General features: G+C 39.6%; 1 protein-coding gene across 3 annotated transcripts in view; it reads right to left on the bottom strand.

Moving 5' to 3' along the window:
* Window positions 1–24,225, bottom strand: part of LOC139449438 (uncharacterized) — a 38,580-nt gene extending 14,355 nt beyond the window's left edge. For 2 of the 3 annotated variants that reach the window (XM_071230831.1, XM_071230833.1), the window contains exons 1-7: window positions 24,194–24,225; window positions 16,611–16,682; window positions 11,125–11,212; window positions 7,767–8,622; window positions 3,634–6,900; window positions 1,443–1,969; window positions 65–169 (exon numbers count right to left, since the gene is read on the bottom strand). In XM_071230831.1, the coding sequence (XP_071086932.1) occupies window positions 65–169; window positions 1,443–1,969; window positions 3,634–6,900; window positions 7,767–8,610 (4,743 nt within the window). In that variant the 5' untranslated portion in view covers window positions 8,611–8,622; window positions 11,125–11,212; window positions 16,611–16,682; window positions 24,194–24,225. The remainder of the gene's footprint in view (window positions 1–64; window positions 170–1,442; window positions 1,970–3,633; window positions 6,901–7,766; window positions 8,623–11,124; window positions 11,213–16,610; window positions 16,683–24,193) is intronic. The other variant, XM_071230832.1, reaches the window with a different exon arrangement.
* Between the last annotated feature and the right edge of the window lie 881 nt (window positions 24,226–25,106).

Genomic DNA, 25,106 nt, shown 5'->3' on the forward strand with positions numbered 1-25,106 from the left:
AACAAAGAGAGAGTATATTTGAAAGCAAATATTTTCATATTATAGTGTGTTCAACCATGCATACCTTTCTTTTCATAACCTTAGGGAGTACTGGTCCCTTGGCTTTATTGGTAGGAGAGGTCAATTTGGACACGGCAGCTCTTGATCCAGGAGAAATTTCTTCAGTGTGCTGAAAAATTTCATTTGTAAAAAAACTAAAAGCTAATATTAATTACTTAATACAAAATGGTACAAAAAAAGCAATTGTTAAGAAAAGCAGGTTTAAAGTGTTAAATCACTTAGGTGAGTAGGCTCTTGACCTAATTTTAGTAACTTTCCAGCAATGCCATGGTCCAAGTCACCGAGATAAAGTTAACCATATTGCAGTTTGCAACTTTAGTCACTAGTCCGAAGCCAGAGTCTAGTAAAATTCTGTTTGGTGCAGTAAGCTCTGTTACGATATTCCATATGATAAAACTAAAATCTACTGACAATGATGCTTAGAGCCATGTCTGGGCTAGTAGATTCAAAAGGTTTTGGCAAAGACTGCATACTGTCCAAATGTTGGGAATCAAACCCAGAAATTCTGATGAGGACTGACTGCTTTAGGTACTGTGCTACCTCTATGCCTCTTTGATCACTTGGCATATAGATGTATTCTAGTTCTATTGTAAGCTATCTAGGCTCAAGGTACAAGTGAGTGAGTGAGTTAGGTTTAACACTGCTTTTAGCAATATTACAGCAATATCATGACAGGGGACACCAGAAATGGGCTTCACACATTGTACCCATGTTGGGAATCGAACCCGGGTCTTCGGCGTGACAAGCGAACGCTTTAACCACTAGGCTACCTGACTGCCCCTTCAGATACAAAGGTAACTACATGTAAATGGAGTCTGCAACTTGGAACATGCCAAATGCTACACAGTGAAAGAATTTGTAGTTGAAGTTAAAATACTGAGCTTCTGTCTTGTTGGGATCTTATAATACTTTCATTGTTTATGTCACATCCAAAACACAAATCTTTTTAAAACAAGAAATAATGAGACTCAGATTTTCATGGACAGCTGCATGCAAGTCCTGCTCAAACAATAATTTCGGTCCACTCCACAATACAACACAAATAATACTACATCTACATGATGGCTGGACAAACCTTGCTAATTGATAGTGTTACCATGGTTACAGATTAAATAACGATGTAGAATGATTCTTAGTAGTTATGGCATTACCAATTCTTCAAAAAGCTGCAGAACCATTGGCAATGTGAATATCGGCTTTCACCTGCAGCAACTTCAGACCGACAAGGAAGTGATGACACCATCCACCTTCAGCCATCAACTACACATGCAGCTGGACGGTCCCCACCACTACAGCTGCCACGATTATGGCCTCAGAGGATTGCCGGGACTACACATCATCCAGCCACCATAGAACTATCTACGAGTATGAGCTGAACATACCTTCTTTCTGGATCTACCACTCTGTTCACAATACACTTCACTTGTCTCATACACCATCAACGCCTTCCGGGTTATAGCATCAAGGTTCTTTGACATCCTATGCCGTGATTCCCTCTTGGGTAGATTGGAATATTTATCACCTTTTGGATGCCGTGACCATGTCTTGGATACAGCAGGTTTGTCCTCCTTGGCTTTCTGGTTTTCAAACTTAGAACCTTCAGCAGAAACATCAGAGTCTTGGATAAGAGGGGGGATCTCATCCGAGCTGTTAGCTCCATCATCAGGAAGTCCTGAAGAGGTAGCTCCAGCGGATGATCTTCTTTCTGGTCTGGAGCACACACATTCAATCATGCATTCTGGCTTGCCACAGTGGAAGGGGATCGCGGTGTCCTGGTTGGAAACAAGGCTGTCACAGATACAGCCCAGGCGGCAGTACTCCTTGTTACAGGTGTGGGATTCCTGGGACCGTGGTTCCAGGTCCTCCTGATTGTCATTGCACAAGTGACAGATACAACCATACCTGCATCCTGCCAAATACAACATGAATTCAGGTTATGTTGTACCGGAGTCTTCAATAACCCTGACATGAGGTTAAAAATATGTATTTCCTCTTGTCCACAAAAACAAACATCTACAGTGTTGCCATCCACCTAACAGTGAACAAGGAAATTTACAAGGGTTAAGGTTGTTTGTTTAACGCCGCACTCAGCAATATTCCAGCTATATGACGGCAGTCTGTAAATAATCGAGTCTGGACCAGACAATCCAGTGATTGACATCATGAGCATTGATTTACACAATAGAGATATGATGACATGCATCAACCAAATCAGCGAACCTGACAACCCGATCTCGTTAGTTGCCTCTTACGACAAGCATAGACGTCTTATACGGCAAGCATGGGTTGCTGAAGACCTATTCTATCCCGGATCTTCACGGGTCGCTAGGCTCATGTAAATGATAAATTCTGAATAGGAGATATCTTCATAAGTTGGTTAAGTGAATCAAGAACATAAAGTCTGATTCTGAAACATGTCGACATAATGAAGTTAAGTATCAAAGATTATTTTATATGCACGATTGGTCAAGACAGTCCATCTCTAGCTTTTTTTGGCAGGATTGGTAAACATGGTTAAAAAGATTCAGAATAACTACATCTGATTTCTTGGTGATCTAATTAATGACACAGCAGAGTGCAGAAATACAAGACATGCATTTTATATTCCAGAATTATACATTTCATATTGCTAGTGACTTTTGTTTATGTCATTTACATATATGCAAATTAAAACTGCTCATGTTTCTTGAACACACAAGTTTAGGTCTTTTCCTCCTATGGTGAAAGATTCTAATAGTTGAAAATGTTGACATGATTAACATTTCCTTGAAGATATTTGGGTAGAATGAGGAAAGCCAATCTACAAAGGTTTGAGGGATAAATAACAAACAACAACAAGACAGTTGGACCACAAGATACAGTTACATAGTCCTCAACAAACCCCGTTCACATACATAAACTACTGACCTTGACCATGACCTCGACCTTTGAATGATATCAATGAATAATAAGACTCCAAGCACTGCCTACATCAGCCAATTATTGCATGATTGCATTGAAAAAAGGTTTTAACTTAGTCATATTGAACTTGACTGTCACCATGACTTTTGTCAATGAGATTTAGTCAGAAACATTCCCAAGGAATACATCTGTAAGACAAAGCACAACATCCAGCTTAATCCATTTCCATATCTTATTATCATACATAGAGGTCACAGTGACCAACTTTTATTGAAATCATGTCAAAAGAATTACTTCCGAAAGTCAACTGATAACCATATTATTGATCAGTATAATCTATTGCATGAATATTTCAGAAAAAGACAGAATCTGAAAGCATTACTCTCACAATGTTTCAGGGCAACCTGAAATTAACTGAAATGCTGTGAACCTGATGAGAGCAGGCATAGATACATTGTTACTGATAGAGCTTTTCTAGCTTGCAATGACCAACCAGAAACATGCAACTACAGTGAAAAATGTGACTTGACCTTGACCTTTCATGAAGCTGATTTGCAAGGAAAGACACTCACCCAATACTCCAGTCATGGAATTCTACTGCGGGTTTTTGTGCTTCTGATTCCAAAATCACTACAACCTTTTGAAATTGATTGAAATCTATTGCATACTAACCAGGCTTATCACAGGGTCGTTTAGAATCTCCGCTTCCATCAATGACCATACCATCTTCATCCAGGCTGTCATGATTGTCCAGAGAACCATCTGCTGTTCCATCTCCTTCAACAGAATTCACCCTCTTCACATACTCTGTAGGCACTCCTGACTTCAACATTGTCCGTTTTGGGTCTCTTTGAGCTCTGAACAAGGTGCTGCCTTTGTTAAGCAACTTCCTCCCAGCAAAGGCAGCTGGTTGTACAGTCTTTAGCACCATAGTTTTAGTCATGATATTATCTGTACATCCTGTTCCTGCTTTGGTTGGTTTGTATATTCCACAGTCTAAAGCACAAGTAGCATCGAGGGCCATTTGTTCTGTGATGACAGCCACAGGAATGTAATCTGACCTTTTGACCTTCATCTTCAATCTGAATTTCTTTTTCATCTCTGGAGACTCTGAGTCTCGCAGGAGAGAGGTCATATCCCTAGGGTCATTCTTCTTCCTCCTGTTTCTAACCCGTCCACCAAGGTTCTTCATTATCTTCATTTCCTCTTCACCCCAACAAAACAATTCTGCAAACTCATTCCTAACCTGTGCTCTCTTGGCATACCCAAAAGGTCTGTCCCTCACACTGGAGTCCATATCAAGGAGACTAACACCTTCCTCACTATGTCCATAACTCCAGTTGATGCTCCTCATCTCCTCGTCGGTATGATCAGAACCATCTTCTCCATAGTCTCCATACAACGGTTCCTCATACTCTTCCATCATCATGTCCCAATTGTCACCAATCTCTTCTGGACTGCCGGATTGTCCATAGATGCTTGTTCGTCCTGCTGGGTACCCAATGTCCTTGGAGGTTCCTTTCCTATGGGTGAACACAATGTTCTTCCTCCGTTTCTTCTTAATGCCCAATGCCTTGATGTCATCTGGCTCCAGATTTCTCAAAAGTCTTTCCTCAGTTCTCCAGTGAAGTTTACCAGCATCACCTTCCATGTCGACAAATTTGTTTCTCCATCCTTTGATCTTTGTGATGTCAGATGTTTTCTCTGGATGTCGGAAAACAGAGTAAGGATCTCCTCTTTCTCTCGTCAACTGCAGATTTTCAAACTCTTCTTTCAACATTCTCTTATACTTTTTCCATTTCATGTGTTGTCCTCTAAGGTTAAGTGAGCTTGGAGTCTTAGCTTTACCTTGCTCTGGTGAGTCCCCATCCTGTTTTTCTTTCTCAAAAGACAACAAACGTGAAACACCAAGTAAATGGTTAGCATCCTTGTCCCAATGATTCTTCTTCTCCACAGCAATATGAGCATCCATAAGATCCTTAGATGCAAATGACACAAACAATACTCCCTCAACTTCATCAAAATCTGGTTCAATCTCCTTAACCTCGGAACCAAAATCTACACTTTCTGGAGATGCATTATGCTCCTCTCGATCAAGAGATTGTTCAGACTTTAAGTTCAATTTCTTAACATCCTCTAAATAGTTTTCTAGTTCATCACTAACAAATGCAGATTTTTTATTTACATTGCAGTCTTTCTCAGCTTTAGCTAAAATTTCCAGTGGCAAAGGTTCTTTAGTTCTATACAACTTTCTCCACAGAGGAAACCTTTTACCTTCAATTGTTTCTTCAGGTTTTGAACCTTTGATTGAAGTGTCTGGAGGAGTAGGATCACATTGCACAGGGTGTGCTTCACCTTTCTGTTCACATTTGACATAGACGTCCTCTATCACTGATTTCACAGGTGACAGAAGATGCTTTTTCAGGAGACAACCTTCACTTTTATCTAAAATCAGGACATTATCTGTAACCATGTCTTTTACAGTGTCAGATGGAGGTTTGACAGGACTGGACAGCACCTGTCTTTGAGACTTACTCGGTGATAAAGAATCTGCCACTTTACCTGTTAGTCTGCGATACAACTCACCACATTTTACATCTGGAGGAACAGTGTCATTTTCTACATCACCCTTACTGTCTGACTGTGGTTTAGAATCCACTTCTTTTATTACAGCCTTGGTGGTCTCTGCTTCCATCTGATCCACAAGATGGGAGAGTGTGTCAGAGTTGTGGCTTGTGTTCAAAGAAGACACATCAGAACACTCCTCCTCTTCCATACACTGAGTGGATTCTAGAGGCGCAAACAAAGCAGTCTTTATTCGATTATCAACTTTAGAAATGAGATCAAGCAATCCTTTGCTTCTTACACCTATATCCTCAGGGACAGAATTATCACTTGGCCCCTCTGATGTACTGGTACTGGGTTTGGGAGAACTTGATCTTATGGGAAGACCAGTCATTGCATTCAGAGAGGCCCCTGAAATAATTGGACTATCATCATCTGATACGGTTTCAGCTATGTTTTTTACTATTTGTTCTTTACACAGTTCTACAAAGTCTAGCTGTCTTATCACCCCAGTCTTGCTTTCACTATCTTTTGCTATGTTTGTCTGCTCAGAAGGCTGACCTTTAAGGGTCAGCATAAACTCATTTGGTGAAGTTTTGGAAGAAACCTTGCCCTTTTTCACAAGGGGCATATACACAACATTATCATCCTGAAGTTTAACACTGGGGGAACGGATCCTTCTTTCCCCTCTTGGTGATGCTGATCCACTCCTCCTCTTGTCAGGAACTTCCTTAGCCTTCTTACCAGATCTTGGACTCCTGGCAGGGCTGTTAGAATTCCTTCTTGTTACAGCATCAGGCTTATCAGGACTACCGCCTTTTAAAGAGTTCCTCCTAGGAGACTTTTTCCTAGGTGATAGTCCTGAAGCCTCCGATTTCCTTTTCCTTCCATCGACCTTTTCAGAAACAGACCTTAGCACTTTCATTGCAGAGGAAATTGCAGTGCTTGCAACCTCTTGACTAGCACCTTTCTTGTTTGGGGACATTCTCATTGATCTTGACCCTTTCTCCTTCATCTCATTCTGAAATTGTTCAAAAATGTTCTTTGTTTTTCGATCACCTTTTGGACTTTTCCTCCTTGGACTTTTTGGCCTCTCATTAGATCTTCTAGGTGACTGATGACTATTGGACCTTCTGATGGTGTGAGGCGGGGTTTCTTTTATCGCTTCTCCTTCGTTACCTTCTGCAGGATCAGGACCTTTGTATATATCCTTAATGCACACAAGAGCTACTGGCAGGGTCTCTGACTTTGGAAGGGTGATAACTGCTTCATGAATGCTGGGAAACACAGTCACAGATTCCACATCAGGAGTTGATGATGAGGATGGCTGATCGTTGTCTCGGTACAACTCAACCTCTTCCGGGGCTAGAGTGCCTGCAAGGGACAATAATCCACATTTCAAAACTATCAAATAGGTATAAAAGGGGGTCCTGTGGTCCTTCGGGATATAGCATATTAATCTAGTGACTTCCCAAGTCCTTACTTAGAAATAACCAAGTGGGAGTTGTTCACCGTACAATAATACACTGCAGGGAGAATAAACCATGAGGGGTGCACCCCAATCGGCGTTAATGTCTAATTTGAGATATCAACATCTTGTACAGCCTCTTCAAGGATGTTAATGAAATATATACGCCTTAAAAACATGTACACGTAATAATGACTCCTTGAATACAATCAGATCTGGGCGATGTCAGACAAGTCCATTTTCAGAACAGAGGGGTTACCTTTGGTGTCTCCCAGATATTGTCACAATTTTCACGTCGATTATCTGTACCCTTTCTCCCAATACCAACTGTCATATCTCTCCCACTTTTTAAATGCGATCATTTGGCCATTGCGTTAATCTGCATTACCCAGCTACATCTTTGGGGAATATCTTACTAGGGATAAAATAATGTTCCATTTATGTCATCAAATTATGAGCGCATGTTCAAATCTCCAAAAATGACGTCATGATATAACAATGTTGCATCGTGAAATAAATCACGCTTCGTTCTTTATTGTTCTCTGCGATTTATCGCGTAACTATGTTATATTTGACATAAAGGATATGACTTCGAATTGTAATGATTAACAGAGATAAAGAACTCCTAACAAATGTGACAATTATTTTCCTACATCTATCACATATATAAATTAGTCTTAATTTAAATGTTACTTGTAATCATAACTTCAGAAATTTAAAAGCTGATCAGTAAAAATTATGGTTCAAACATTCTTATTATGGTGATACTTACAAGGGGGGAATGATTTTCTTGCAGTTAAGAAAGACTTTTTCGCATTTCCTTTTGAAGGAGATCGTATACTCTTTCTGGCTTTCAGTTTAGGATACACAGGGGGATACAGGCCAGATTTCCTTGCATACAATTTGTGGATGGGAAATGCCTCTTGGTGTGCATTCAACTGAATAGACCTTCCGACATCTTCAGGAGAAATCTGGACAAGATGAGCATTGGGTATGTCTAGGGAGGGATTCGGCTGTGCTTCTGTCTCTTTTCTTGTCAGTGATTGAAGCAGTTCTTGTGCCTCTGCTTTCTTCAAAGCATTGGTAGACTTTCTGGCAGTGAGCTTGGCCTTCTTCATGTTCACTGGACCTGACACGGGTGTTGGTATGTAATTGTCCTCCTTTTCAGCATCCAGATTCACAGTCACAGTTTGATCCAGATACTCTTCTTTCTTATTTTTCTTATCCACAGCTTTTGCACTGTCCGCCTGAACATCCTCAGACACCTTGTTCTTTCTCTGAGGTGCCAAAATGATCTTCTTGTACAAGCTTCCATCAGAGTTAACTTTCCCATCGTCAGCTTCCTTGACACCCAACGGTTCCAGCAAAGGTTTCAGTTTTCTTGGACTGGGTGTCTTTATTGGCCTCCCAGGAGGCCTAACCTGAGGATCAACATGCTTTGTTGCTCCTGTACTGGATGAGGAGGCAGTTGATGTCTCTGGTTTCACAGGCCTTCCTTTCCTGGCAGGGTTCTGGCCTGCTTGTTCTGCCTGTCTTGCTGCTCTCTGCTCGGCCTCCAGAAGAAGCTGCTGTTTTCTGGCTGTTGCTTGTAGAACTTGTTTTTTAGTTCTAGCCATATCATGGAAAATCTGTATAAAGATAAAAAACAACATATGACAATATAATAGACTAAAATGAACTAAACATGATGCAAGAGCAAATGTTTTAACAGACTGTGGGAGTAAGTATGTTTCTGTTTTAGGGCTTCTTTTTGCATTATTCCAGCCACAACACAGCAACGGATACCAAGACTTTACCTCTTACATTCTACCCAGTTGTCAAATTGAACGTGGGTCTTCAAGATGGGGAGTCAATGCTTTCACTACTAACCTATCTTACAGGCCTAGATAGTGACAATCTCATTAAAATCAGATCTTAGTTCTCGCTACCGCTAAACAAAGATCCGAGGACATCCCATTTCCGGTCATGACAGACCAACCTTGTGCGAACTTTGACCGACCAGTGGAATGACCAATGAGAAGACAGCTTTCTCGTGCTTTACGGCACAAATGTCAAATTGGCGACTACGCTTCAAAACATATTTTGACAAATTCTTGATTACAAATTTGAAACCTGAACCAAAAAACATTCTGGAATGGCTAATAGATGGTCAAGATTGTAAGGATTCAGTCGTTAAACCCGTAACTATCGTTCGGAATACTCCATGTTAAAGTTTGCATGATTAGAAATCACATTCCGACTGTCACTTTCATAATCTGGTAAGCAACGCACTGAATGGTCGGATGAAAGGTCTTTCTGACGTGACCCCTAATGGGATGACTTCAGATCTTTGTTTAGCAGTAGCGAGAACTAAGGTCTGATTTTAATGAGATTGAGATAGTAATTGTGAAATAACCTCAGCCTGGTAAGTGTAAATGATCTTGGAACAGGCAAACCAGTTGCTGATTCTAATCTGATTTTTAATTCTGTGATGCATATTAAGGTCGACCTCAAGATCTTCGTAATTAAGTCACCAATCAACAGCTTTCTATAAGTGAGTGAGTGAATCTGATTTTATGCCCCTTTAAGCAATATTCCAGCATGACGGGGGACAACAGAAATGGGCCTGACACATTGTACCCATGTCGGGAATCGAACTCGGGTCTTCGGTGTGGCGAGCGAACGCTTAAACCACTAGGCTACCCGACCGCCCCTTATATGTGAGTGAGTGTATCTGATTTTATGCACCTTTAAGCAATATTCCAGCAATATCAGGATTGGGGAGACCTGAAATGGGCTTCAGAAATTCTCCCATTTTGGGAATCAAACATGGTGTGATGAGCAAACACTCTAACCACTTTGTTTGTTTGTTTTGTTGTTTAACGCCACACTCAGCAATATTCCAACTATATGATGGCAGTCTGTGAATAATCAAGTCTGGACCTGACAATCCAGTGATTGATATCATGAACAATCGATCTACTAAATTGGGATAAAATGACATGCATCTGACAAGGCAGGAGGTCTGACCACCCTTTCCTGTTAGTCGACTCTTACGACAAGCGTGGTTGCATTTTATGGCAAGCATGGGTTGCTGAAGACCTTTTCTACCCACGATCTTCACAGGTGTCTCAGTATGTACTGCAATGTGTGCCTCAATCATTTTTAAACATCTATGTTATGTGAAAGGCTTACGTGTCACAAGTTGGTCATAAACTTTTCTGAGCACAACATATTGATCTGTATCCTCATACTGACAAATTACACGGCTATGAAACCATCCTGACAGTATAAGCTGGAGGTTTCATCAAAGCAGAATCCAAATTAAACATTATTCACCAATTTAATCCTTTCAACAAATACCATCAAGTACATAACAGAAAGCTGTTCTTGATGTTCTGCAAAATGATATCACTGAGCAGAAGGTTCCAAATGAATGACATTTTTTTCTAATCACACTAACAGGGATGAGAATCAATATACTTCCATGTAAAAGATATGAAACACAGGACATACTACAATTCAACCAAGCCCTTAGAATATGTCGACATCATAGGAATTGGTGGAATAGTTTATTTGATACTGAATGAATCGGTGTTCGAAATGAGCAACTGTCCGTAGGCCCGTGTAGCAGGTAGATCTCGTGTTGTGCCCATAGTTAAGAAATGTATAGGGCCTTAACTCCTGCAGGCCTGCAGTCACACGTCACATTATTTGTCACAATAAGCAGCAGTTTTTTGAATAAGGACCTGAAGAGTTTAGTCCGGGCCTGCGGCTTCTTAAGCCAGTGGGTCCTGATGGCAGCCAGGCAATATATTTTATTACAAATACTGAAAATGATTTTGATTTATTGACTGATTGGTTTGTTGTTTTACGCCGCACTCAGCAAAATTCCAGCTATATGACAGCGGTCTGTAAATAATGGAGTCTGGGCCAGACAATCCAGTGATCGACATCATGAGAATCGAACCACAAAATTGGGATCGATGACATTCTTCAACCAAGTCCGCGAGCCTATCACCCGATCCCGTTAGTCGCCTTTTACGACAAGCATAGTCACCTTTTAGGACAGGTATGGGTTGCTGAAGACCCCGGATCTTCAAGAGTCCAAATGAATCTGACATTGTGTCTGAGATACATGTTATACTTACATCAGTAGCAATGATTTAACTTGGTAGGAAAAGCAGTAGCTTTGTTGCTGCTCCCTGTACACATTCACACACTGCCATTGTCACTAATCTGTAACAAAAATAGTGAGATCAGCTCCTCTACGCTTGTCTTGTTCTAATTTAATGTTGGTAACTACTCAGAGCCAGTGGGTGGTTAACATTTTATATTCACAGTATGTTTGTTTAATATATGTTGAACGTCACAGAGTGAGTTTGGTTCAACACCGCTTTTAACAGTATTCCAGTTATATCGCGGCGTGCCAGCTTAATGTGGGAGGAAAGCCCGAAGTGATGCAGCTCTCAGACGTTTACCACTTCGGTGAAACCCACAAGCACGGGTATGGTGCTGACAAATCAAGAAACATAATCCGGGCGAACCAGGATTTGAACCCACAATAATAGGTTTCTGGCGTGCCAGAGGGACACAACTCTGCAAAGCGAATTGCGGCTCCTTAGACGACTGGGCCAACCGTGGCCCCAATACATCACAGAAAGTAGTTGAATAAGTCATATGGAAAATTATCTTGAATGACATTGTGCACAGGCATTCACACTAAAGATGTCTTTGCTTACTAGTCAGTATGTTCAGATGTTATTTAATGTCAGACATAGATAAAAGTTATTGCATACTAGAACTCAATTTATCTATATAAGACATGCACATGCGCAACCTATTCTTGAAACATGCAACCTAATATTTATGTCAACATGCTCCATGTGAATGTCAAAATATTTCCTTTTTTATTTCACTTATCAAACTGTCGGGACTTCAAGATTATGTGCACATGTTCCTATTATGCTTTGCAGCAATGCGTCATCAGTTTATGTGACACTGGCAGCAGACTGGCCTATGTTTCAACATTGATTAAGTTCCTTAAAAGGAGTCCTGCATAAATATTGAAAAGTGCTCAGGCCTTCACTGTAACCTTGACAACACAATGTCCAGCACCAACCTAAGGAAGACATAAACAATTTCAGTTGTCAACCTAATCAATTGAATTATTAAATAGAGATGCTGTTATGACCTTGACATCTTCCTGAGGCAAGGGAGATAACTGACTACAAAAGTCCAGTTTCCACATTTGCCGATCTTGGCTGGAATTTTAGGGGACAATCATAGTGCCACCAGTGGCTATTACAAGTTATATCCTTCCATCTCCCTCCTACTGACCAATCAGATTCCAACTCTATCACTTTCATTTGCTTCAATAAAACGGCGGCACCCAGTCAAGACGAAATGATTGATAATCAAAATATATATTGTAATAAAATGGCTCTTACTTTGAGAAGTGTATCAAATCATGTGTGCACTTAAAAAGATTAAAAACATGAAAAGATTTGGAAAATATCTGTCGATGTTAAATCCTGCAATCGACTGAAATCTGCATGGCAGTTTACAAACCGGGTGTCGATTTCATTACATGATTTTGATTGGACTATGCAAAGTCTTGTAAGTCGAGCCAAAATATAACTAAATAATTCCAGCCTAGTTCAGCATGGGTGGAAACTGGACTTTAATAGTCATTTAACTCCCTTGCCTCAGGATGTTAATAATGGGTCATATGATTTTTTTAAAAGAGAGAAGATATGATCAGTTAGGACTAACACTACTGACTGAGACATGTTTTGTTTGTTGTTTAACACCACACTCAGCAATATGTACAAACTCAAAAATGGATCTAAATCTTTACAAGTAAATCCATCTATGACAACCCTAGATAGATTTCAGCCTCTGAAATTCATTTTAGTCCGCTAGCCAAAGACAACCATATTGTACACATAAGGGAAGTAACATTGTGACATGTACTGTAGAAAGAATGAACTTCATATACTGACGTACCGTAATACTGCGCACCCTTAGTAAATATTGTTGTTTCATTGAAGCATGACTAGCCAAAAACTAGGGAGGACTAGTAAACAATAAAGTTTCCACTAGTCCCTGGTATTCAGTCACAAACAAAGTACTCAACTTCTGATAAGGGATACGGAGATACTTCATACTACTACTACTACTACTACTACTACTACTACATCTCTACACTCATGTCATGAAACCTAGGAAAATCTGGGTTAGATTTGGTCTTCAGCAACCCATGAATGCTGAGAGAGGCAACTATGCTTGTTGAAAGAGGCGACTATGCTTGTTGTAAGAGGCAACTATGCTTGTTGAAAGAGTGAGTGAGTATGGTTTTACGCCGCTTTTAGCAATATTCCAGCAATTTCACGGCGGGGGACACTAGAAATGGGCTTCACAATTTGTACCCATGTCGGGAATCGAACCCAGGTCTTTGGTGTGACGAGCGAACGTTTTAACCACTAGGCTACCCGACCGCCCCGCTTGTTGAAAGAGGCGACTATGCTTGTTGAAAGAGGTGACTATGCTTGTTGTAAGAGGCGACTATGTTTGTTGTAAGAGGCAACTATGCTTGTTGTAAGAGGCGACTATGCTTGTTGTAAGAGGCGACTATGCTTGTTGTAAGAGGCGACCAAAGGGATGGGTAGTCGTACTCGCTGACTAGGTTGATGCATGTCATTGTATCCCAATTGAGTAGATTGACGCTCATGAGGTCAATCACTGGATTGTCCGGTCCAGACTGGATTATTTACAGACTGTTGTCATAAAACTGGAATATTGCTGACTGCAGCATTACACAACAATAAACAAAACTAACAAAAACATATTATGAGTAATGACATAATAAGTTGGATGAATAAAAAAATAATAAAACATATACCTGTACAAATTGTGTGTAATATATGTCACTATGACATTGAAGGAAACAGGCCTGGGAATTTAGTGATTACCAATCAGTCAGTAAACACAGCCAGCTAATCAGATCATGTTGAATGCAAGAGATTTCATTACAGTGTTAGAAACTAACCGTTGTAGTCCACTTGTCCTTATAATGATAACATATAGCAAAACCCTTAAAAATGGCAAATTTCTACTGGTCCTTATGCTACCTTAACTATTAGTCAGATTGGCAAGGACTATAGGACTAGTGCCAATTTCTAACGCGATTCAAATTATGCTGAATAAAAAGGTAAGGGATGATTATTATGTCGGTGGATATTCTACTGCGGTGAAAATTGAGAACACAATTAACTATAAATATCCCCAAAATATTCTTCTTCCATAAATCAGATTATCCATAAAACATCTTGGTACAGTGACACAATGTTACGAATGCCTTTACATGTTTTATGCACTGACAACGCTTTGTAAGGTGTGTGACCTTGACCTGTGGGTAGGTAGAACTTCTTCAGAGGAACCTGTGTGTGATGCACCCGCACCAGAGCAATCATAGCACTTTGATTGTCATATGTGTGCATTGAAGCATGGCTGTCTTAATATAGAATTTATGTCAATTGTAGAATGAAGCCTATGATTGCAATACTTGTCCTTAAATCTGACAATGTCTCTGTTTTGAAATAACCTCAATGGTGACCTTGACTCACCTTGACCAGAACGTATCAAAAGCAGGTTTAGAGAATAAATATATAAATTTTTCTTTTCAATAGAAATAATCCCATTGTAACAATAAAGTTTAAGTGATCCTGAACTTTCACTTTCTTATGTGACAAAAGGATGCTCCTGGACTTCTCTATAAGATACCATAGCTACATATAACCAGTCAGCTCCAAGAGAAAAACATAAATGGATTTCAAATTTGCGCAATATCGTTAAGCGATCCTCATTCCAGAGGCTGCTATATTCATCAATGATCATGTTATAACATAGTATGGACTGATCTGGTTAATCATGCTCATCAATGATTACTTTGTTTGGAAAAAGGTTGATTAATTTCATTTAAGTTCATACACATGAAATTGTTGAGTGAGTGAGTGAGTGAGTTGGGTTTAACGCCGCTTTTAACATTATTCCAGTTATATAACGGCGTGTCAGCTTAATGTGGGAGGAAAGCCCGAAGTGATGCAGGTCTTAGACGTTTACCACTTTGGTCAAACCCACAAGCACGGGTATGGTGCTGACAAACCTAGAAACATAATCGGGGCGAACCAGGATTCGAACCCACAATCATAGGTTTCTGGCGTGCCCAAGGGACGCAACTCTGCAGGGCGAATCGCGGCGCCTTAGACGACTGGGCCACCTGTGCCCCTGAAATTGTTGAGAATAATAATGGTAAGAATAGAAAAGCATTAGCAATGAATGATTCAAGATGTGTTGCAGCATATAGTTCAACATCTAAACATATTCTGTATTTCCATTTAAAAGGTCACTATGTTTTTTACTTATTCACGATAATAATCAATAAACCATTTTTCATCAGTTATGACTAAGACTACTTTCTGAGAAGGTTTTGTTTGTTTGTTGTTTAACGCCGCACTCAGCAATATTCCAGCTATATGGACAGTGGTCTGTAAATAATAGAATCTTTTCAAGACAATCCAGTGATTGATATCATGAGCATCGATCCACTCAATTGGGATACAATGACATGCATACACCAAGCCAACGAGCCCAACCACCTGATCCCTTTAGTCGCCTCTTACGACAAGCATAGTCACCTCTTACGACAAGCATAGTCACCTTTTACGGCAAGCATGGGTTGCTGAAGACCTATTCTACCCCGGATTCCAGTAACTGACAATCATATAACCGTTTTACAAAATACTAACCTTTGACTTAATTTTGACCTTGCCCTTGGCCTTTTGACCTAAACCTATCTAAGCAGGGTATATACCATGTTGAAGGAAACACACATTACCGTAATATTTTGTGAGAAGGTGTAACCATAATCTTTGAGGGAGTGCTTTCTATTTCATGACCTTGACCTCTGACCTGACTGCATGTGCTGAAAGAATTCCGCAGGTCCATCTTGAGTAAAACTATTGTAGGAAAGACTCAAATGTCAATAATATTTGTGCTATATTCACGAGAAGATATGATACTATCCTGTTGAAAGTGTCCTCAAAGGTGACCTTGACCTTTGACATAACTTTAACTGATGCTTGATGAAGACCAGTTCTAACCCCGACACATTTACACCCATTGGTCATTGTCTGATGGTGACTTCACATGATTCTACCATGAGGGTTTACCGAGTGAGTGAGTGAGTGAGTGAGTGAGTGAGTCGTATGTCAAGATAAATCCATAAAGTTGTTGAACAGTTTTGTTTAACATTTAAATCTGTTTTTATTCAAAAAATGTTTTACCAATATAACTTCCAATGTAATGTGTCATACGTATCGCGATGCAGGGGTGTAAATCAATGTATTGTATCGTGGGTCTCATATCGGGATACAATACTGTATCGCCATATCATTACACTACTACATGAATTATGTACAGGCCAGGTATCTATGAGTGAGTGAGTGAGTATGGTTTTACGCCGCTTTTAGCAACATTCCAGCAATATCACGGCGGGGGACAGGTATCTATGAAATGTCTTATACTTGGGACAAACCAGGACTAACACATTACTGCGACAACGCAACATACTTACATCACTTTTCAAGGACTGTTTTGCTTTGTCGTACAGATCATGTTACAAGGAGACACATCTTGCATTTGGAACCTGAAAATAAAATAGGACTAATGAAACAAACCAGAATTCGTATCCAAATTTGGAAAATGAAAATTAGAATAAGTGATGTTATTATTGAAGATTATGGATGAGGTTCAGGAAATAATACCTAAATACAGAAAGAAACTAACAGTTTTTGTCCACGAGTCCTAATAATCAAAACATATAGCAAAACCCTTAAAATCAGCGTTAGAAATTGGCACTAGTCCTGTAGTCCTTGCCAAACTGCCCAATAGTTAAGGTATCATAAGGACAAGTAGAAATTTGCCATTTTTAATAGTTTTACTATATGTTGTCATTATAAGGACTAGTTGACTAAATATGTTAGTTTCTACCCCTGAAAATGGGCCAATTTCTACTAGTCCTTAGGATACTATTGGGCAGTTTGGTAAGGACTACAGGACTAGTGCCAATTTCTAACGCTGTAGACCAAAGTCCAAAAGAGATGCAGAAACATATCCAGCCTATGAGTGTGTCACCATCAAATATCGATAGATGTGCTTTAAACACTACTGTGTTTTTCTTTAGGCCAGTCAGCAAAATCCAGCTATATGAATGCGTACTGCCAATGATCAAACCTGGGCCATAACAATCAGTTGTTTCAACCCGGGTTCCATCAGGGTACAATGTTTGTTTGTTTGTCTATCTGTTGATTAGCGCCGCACTTGGCAATTTGCCAGCTATATGACAGCAGTCTGTAAATAATTGAGTCTGGACCAGGCAATCCAGTGACTCTCATCATGAGCATTGATCTACACAATTTGGATACAATGACATGCATCAGCCAAGTCAGTGAGCCTGACCCCCGATCCCGTTAATCACCTCTTACAACAAGCATAGTCGCCTTTTACGGCAAGCATGGTTTGCTGACGACCTTTTCTAACCCGGATCTTCACAAGTCCAGGGTGCGATGACTCACACTCATCCAAGAAACCCTAAACACTTTCACCTCTATGCTACGAGTGTGTGAGTGAGTCGGGTTTAACACTGCTTTCAATAGTATTCCAGTCATATCACGGTGTATAAGGTTAATGTGGGAGACGTTTACCACTCTGGCAAAACCCATGAGCAAGGGTATGGTGCGGAGAAACCTTGAAATATAATCGGGGCAATTCGAGATTCAAACCCACTATCATGCCAGGGTAAGCAACTCTGCACAGGGAATTGCGGTGCCTTACATGACTGGGCCACTTGTGTCCCCTGATGTGAGTGAGTGAGTGAGAGTTTTCAACCAGGATGTCAATCCAGGAAGAGGCACAATACCATAACTAGTACACACAAAGTTTTACTTATTTCCTTGTTTTCATGTATCACAACAGCAAAGTTACAGCATAGATTTAATTCACATAAAACAGACACGACAAATGTGCTATCATCATAGTTATTTCCTCTTCACCATGAGGTGAGGTGAGGTGAAATGGGGTTTAACGTCGCGTCCAAGATTATTGCACTTATATAGCGACGTGCATGTACGTGTATGTGTGTGGCTGCTTGTACTAGTCCGGACTGATGCCGATTTATACTGCTAGCTCACTGGGATACCATGCCGCAGTTTAACATGAATACCCCACTCAGACACAGTATACTGACTCCGAGCCGACCAGTCCTTGTTTTAGCCCCTTAATGACGAGCGCCAGACAGGGTGACAACAAGTACCATCTTTTAACGTCTTTAAGTATGACGTGGCTGGGGATCGAACCCGGGACCTTCCGGTATCTGGGCGGACGCTCTACCATTAGACCACGGAGGCGGTCTCTCTTCACCACGAAAAAAACAATTGTTTGCAGTTCTAATTATCAAACTAAAGTTATTTTGTTCTTAATATATTTAAACTGGATTTCCTTTGAGAAACTCAGTAAAGAGACACTGAAATCAGAATGTGGTTAAAACAGATTAAGCAAAGGACAAACTAAAGCATGTTGAAATAAATAACAAACACAGCTTGTGTCAGTGCTATTTCATTCAAAGGTTGCTTTATTCTAAAAATAGATTTGTTTTTAACTTGTGTTTGTGTTATCAGGTTAATAACTAAATACATTTTTAATAGAAATATTTTGGTTGTGCTGAAAGGTAAATGTTTGGAATTTGTAAACGCAAACATTTCCAAGGTATTCTTCAATCAGCACTTCACGGCAAAAGGTAAATGCAGAAAACAGAGCAGTACTTTTCTTTGATTGCGCAACTATGACCATTGAGTAGCTTACTGTAGCCGTATGTGAAGAAAACACTGATGATGAATACAGCAATATGATAACTGGTGGCAATACAGCAACACAGTATCTTTTATCACATGTTGCTAGGCAACCCTGATGCTGCTCCTTGATGACACATTGTATTCAGTATATATAAGTGTTATAAACCAGGTTTAGACAACACTGGTCTCACGGTTCCAGTCAAGTAAATTATTTCAGGGACTGTTGGAATTAATCAATTTGTGGTCAAGTGTTACTTTTGGAGTCCTATCTTTTCTGATTGGAAAAGAAAATCTTGCACAAACATTGAACACAAACAGCAACCTTAACAGTCCTATCTTCCAGCATTAGTCCTATAGTCCTTGCCAAAATGCCCAATAGTTAAGGTAACTTAAGGAACAGAAGAAACTCGCCATTATTATAAGGGTTTAGCTCAATGTTATCAGGACTAGTGTACTAATAGATAGTTTCTATCACTGTATTCTGTCAGCACCAGATGTCAAACAGGACCAAATGCGACGTGAAACCCCATTTCACCTCGGCGCACCTCACCTCGAACACTACCAGTAGAATTTTTTAAGTCCTTGCCACCACAATTTTTGTCAGTGGTGGGCATTATTAACATCTCTAACTTAGTCACACGATATTGTAAGCCTCAGAATCGAAAACAAATGAATCATGACATGGATTGTTGTTCATGCAATCAACCACTAGTTTGTTTGTTTGTTTGTTTGTTTCCTCTTCACAAGCTATGACATATAGCACTATAGCATTTCAAAAATGCTATGTTTAACCTTGAACATGGGCAGAAATATTCTATTTCATTAGAACTGATGCCACTGTACTGACCTCTACCTAAATGTTTACAGAGGGAGCCCACCGCAAAATGTGGTCCTTTTAGTAGTCGCAGACTAGTGGACATGTTTAATAGATATAGTGAGTGAGTGAGTGAGTGAGTTGGATTTTACGCCGCTTTTAGCAATATTCCAGCAAATCGGCTTCACACAATGTACCCATGAGAGAATAGAACCCGGGCCTTCAGTGTGACGAGCCAACGCTTTAACCACTAGACTACCCTGCCGCCCCTTAATAGATATATCCAAGTGATAGAGCTGCTATAGTGTAGATCTGCAAGTACATATACCTATATTCTAATCACACCCTAAGCCTGCTCTCTAGTCATAACACGCATATATATACATATGATAGATGTGACCTCCATTAGCAAGGCTGAATCAAATCAGCCTTGAACAATCGGTATCCTTAAGTCTCCTTCACAGACCCCAGAGCCAATATTGAATCAAAATTCACCTCGTCCCCTTCCTGGCCCTAGTAGCCTTTACTGATCCCTTTTTCAGCTTGTTTTGGACTTGTCTCTTTAAATTAGGGGCAACTATTGGTGCTATTTGCCCTATTGAGATTGTATTGCAATATTACCCCAGACTATTGCAACAGCCATATAATTGTCAACTATTGCAAAATTATAGCAAAGGTATCAAACCAACTTGATAATTACGGTAATAATATGAAATTGAAATGAATAAAGTATTGCCAATGCAGCAATAAAAAAAATAACAGTTTTAATCCACTGGTCCTTACGATGATAACATATAGCAAAACCCTTGAAAAAGGTAAATTTCTACTGGTCCTCAGGATACCTTAACTATTGGGCAGTTTGGCAAGGACTATAGGATGAGTGCCAATTTCTAATGCTGCCAATGTCAAAGTCAGCCATTTTCCTCCCTGTCGCTACTCAAAACAATGGGAAGTAACTCTAATCGAAGTTGTTGTAATCTTTGGTACCATCAGATAGCAGATTTTCAACTCCCTGTGATATATACAAGCCATGCTGCTTGAAAGCTGGAAGGTCCTGTATTGCCATTTCATCCCACCTGGTACCCATTTTGCTGCTGGAACTAGTGCTTGGGATGTTATAGTTTGGGGGTTTGTTTTGGAATTCATTATCATTGTCATATGATGTATTTTTTTTATATTTGCAAGATTAGATCATTACAGTTGTAATAAAGGGAAAACCAAACCATAACTGAAAGAAGTGTTAATATACCAAAACAGTATTGATATTTCATAATACAAGTTATTGCAGTGTTAAAAGTTATAACAATTTATTATGTCATCAGCATTTGACATATTTTCTGCACATTTCTTGAAACAAGCCAAAATGACTGTGTAATCCGTAAACATGTTTTCAATATGGCTGCCATGGCGGCCATGTTTAACACTGGATTGACTGAGTGAGTGAGTGAGTATGGTTTTATGCTGCTTTTAGCAATATTCCAGCAATATCGCAGCGGGGGACACCAGAAATGGGCTTCACACATTGTACCCATGTTGGGAATCGAACCCAGGTCTTTGGCATGACGAGCGAATGCTTTCACTAGGCTACCTGACCGCCCCTAAACACTGGATTGAAAGTATGTGAAATTGTTTCAAGAGATGCCACTGAGCAGTAAGGATCATACCCACAAACTGACAGCTTCATTAACCCATATATTTGTCAAATTGTCTAAAATACAGTGAATGTAGATAAACTTTAATAAGTCAATGTCAGTAGTAGACTCAAAACTCAAAATAGGCCCCAAAATGTATGTTTTATTCCACATACCACTAATCTATTTTTAATCATGATACATGTGAAAACGTAATCGACAAACATAACATTCAACATGCTCAGTGACCAAGTTAAAAACTGAATCAGAATGTATAGAAACACCACTGACAGAACCTTTAAAAGTTTCAGCATAATCAATGAATAGGCGGTATGGTTTTAGGGGAGATGTTTACTATAAAGCTTTAAGGTGGATGGATTGACAAATGACAGACACATCCCAAAACATAAGCTCGCCTTAAGATTTAGAACAGCGTGGAAATAAATTAACTATTGGCTCCATCATTATCCACTGAAATGTTCAAAAAAAATTGCCTTTCGTGCTTTCAAAAAAATTAACAATATGGAAAATAAGAACATGATCAGTTACTTTTGTCCTTGAGTATATACACCAGTGCTCTTTGTCTTAGCTAAGAGACCATCCAGTTGCCTGGTAGAAGAAGTATGTTTTTGACTGGTGATTAATGTAATATAACTAAATTGTGGATGAAAGGAACATGTCTATCCCTGCCAAAGTGACATAAATTCACACTCACTACATTTGCAGAAATTTCATCAGATGCCAAATATTTGAGTGCGTGTGAAAATTTCAAACAGGTAAACATGTTACATTTGTAGGTAGTTAATGTGGATCATGCATAATGCTTGTGATGTACTGTAATTCATAAAAAAATTATTTAATCATATGCCAGTCAAATGACCCGTGAAGATCTGGGGTAAATAGGTCTTCAGTAACCCATGGTTGCTGTTAAAAGGAGACTATGCTTGTCGCAAGAGGCGACTATTGGGATCGGGTCGTCAGGCTCACTAACTTGGTTGATGTATGTCATTGTATCCCAATTGTGTGGATCGATGCTCATGATGTCAGTCACTGGATTTGTCTGGTTGAGACACATTTATTTACAGACTGCCATCATATAGCTGGAATATTGCAGAGTGCTGCGTTAAACAACAAACAATGTCAAACATACTTGAGTTTGATAGCCTAAACATGGCTCTAAGCATCATTTTCAATGGAATTTAGTGTTATCATACTGAATATTATTAGCCGAGCTCACTTGACCAGAGAGAATTTTACTAGACTCGGGCTTTGGACCAGTGACTAAAGTCATAGACTGTAAAAACCATATAATAGACGATTAACAATGATACAGAATGACTGACTTATACTTAGACCCAAAACTGTTATGACAAAGTGCAGATTAAAAATTTGAAATATCTCAATATAATATTGTATCCCCATACTGTTACCCCTAACCTTATGTTTGTACCTCATATTACACTGCCACTACACTACAGTGAGTGAGTGAGTATGATTTTACGCAGCTTTTAGCAATATTCCAGCAATGTCACGGCGGGGGACACCAGAAAAGGGCTTCACACATTGTACCCATGTCGGGAATCGAACCCGGGTGTTCAGCGTGACGAGCAAACACTTTAACCACTAAACTACCTGACCGCCCCCTACTACACTACAAATGAAATCACCAAGCACAACCTTGAATACTACAGTACATTACATTATCCAACACAGCTGAATAAACTGTAAAAGAACATTCACTCACTCACTCTCACACCATGCCTTTTATAACAATATTTATCCCATCTACAGTAAAAGTATTCATGATCGCTGACATCATAAGAACTAAAAGCAGAAAGTCAGAGAATCGGTGTTCATACTGTCAAGAAAATGAATAAGTCATGATTTAGGTGAAGAGCAAAGCTTCCTGATTAAAATGCTGGATGCCATTACCTAGAGTTATTTATTTCTGTCAATGCCTGATGGAGGATATATATAGGATAATAAAACTGCAATCATGTTAAGAAATCTGTTAGCCTTGACCATGACACAAGTGACAGTAAGCCAGGAATCCAGGGAAATAAGCATCAACAATGTCGTTCTATTATTGCTGTGGATTCGCTAATCATGAAATTTTTCTTTGCAAATGATAATATATTATTAGAACATACAATCTAGACTGGTAAATCTTATAATAACATTCGTCAAAGTATCCAATTTACTTAAATAACGAAGGTTTGTTCAGACGCCATGCAAGTTTGTCGTCAGCATGCGGACGCACCCCTCCTCTCGTGTCGTCAGGCATGTAGGCTTAGCCCTCATAAAACGACCTCCCCCCTTCTCTAGCGTTTCAGATTTTTACATACACTGAATTGTTATACATTTCGAATATCAAATGATTATGTATGTACATCCAATGATCCCTTCAATCCAAACAGTTGGATGTATTCAAAGAAGGAAGTACTTTACCGATAACACCTTTTACGCGGGAATGGGATCATCATTCAACACACACGGCGATAGCAACGTGTTTACATGCAGTTAAGTGCTGTATGCGATGCCTACAAGTGTATCTGTCTATCTGAGATGATGCCATAGGTGTTCATAAAAGTTTGTGCGACATGTTACGAAACACGAGTTCATCTCATTCAAGATATGCGCATTACAGCTATACCAAACGCGCTGTGAGTATCACACGAACATGCATTTCTGAAGCCCGAGTAACACTCGACCCGCTATCAACGCCTGTCCTTATAAACAACACCACGACTATTTCAGATACCTCGCATATGGCGAGTAGACACATTCTACGATATATCAGTGAAATCTGATGGTATATAATTCTATGTAAGCTAGAAAATGTGTTCCCAAAAGGTTAACTTACAATATTCCGCCATATTGCCAAATAAAAATGTGTTGCCTCTAAGAACACTGGGTAATATCTCTCGTTGTAAGGCCACGTGTATAGTCACATGATCACCTAGCGAGTAAGGCTTGTGACAGTCGTTTAGGAATGTTTCGCGATGCCATAACCAAACATGCTTGTTTGTGAAAAATATACTACATATGACATATTTAATAGGCCATCTTTATAGCTAAAAGTGTGCACAAGAAGTTAGGTAGACAATCGCTATCTGTATGACATCGTGAGCGGCGGTGTGTTCGATTTGTTGTTGCTACTATATATGACCTAGATATTCACAATACCGCTGCCACAAGTAAGCGCACCAACATGTAAGAGGCCCTGTCTGTTTTGGCGTTAAAAATGTGTACTACTGCGCATTTCACGTGCACATTCTCATCTGATACTAATAGCATATGTGCTTTATTATCAAAATAAAACATCTCTTGATCGAAATCGGTTACAGCTGACACACAATAACCCAAAAGAGCACAGAGGGGCTCGTTTGGGGTTCCGTAATAAGCGAAGCGGGCGTATCTTATAACAGTGAAACCAGTGAAGTTAGCATATCGGGACGAGTGTCGACACATCCGTTTGTCGACCCGCTCACCAGCGTTGTTATTGCAATACATAAATATGTAAATTAATTGTTAGTTGAAGAGAGTATCATACGACGTATTTGTGACTATTTTCTATCCACAACTCTGTTCTCCACGCCTTTGCTATACGCTGCTTTAAAATATCGACTATATGATCTGAGCTGAAATTATCGGCGTGTCATAGTTTCACACTAGATCATTATTTATGAGTAATTTTGATTTAAAAAATAAATGAAACAATAAAATGTTATTATCACAACTTGATTTGTTTGATAATCTATCATAATGTGTCGCAA

This window comes from Haliotis cracherodii, unplaced genomic scaffold (genome assembly GCF_022045235.1).
Source record: "Haliotis cracherodii isolate W230 unplaced genomic scaffold, xgHalCrac1.p SCAF_8, whole genome shotgun sequence".
In the NCBI taxonomy this organism is placed as follows: domain Eukaryota; kingdom Metazoa; phylum Mollusca; class Gastropoda; order Lepetellida; family Haliotidae; genus Haliotis; species Haliotis cracherodii.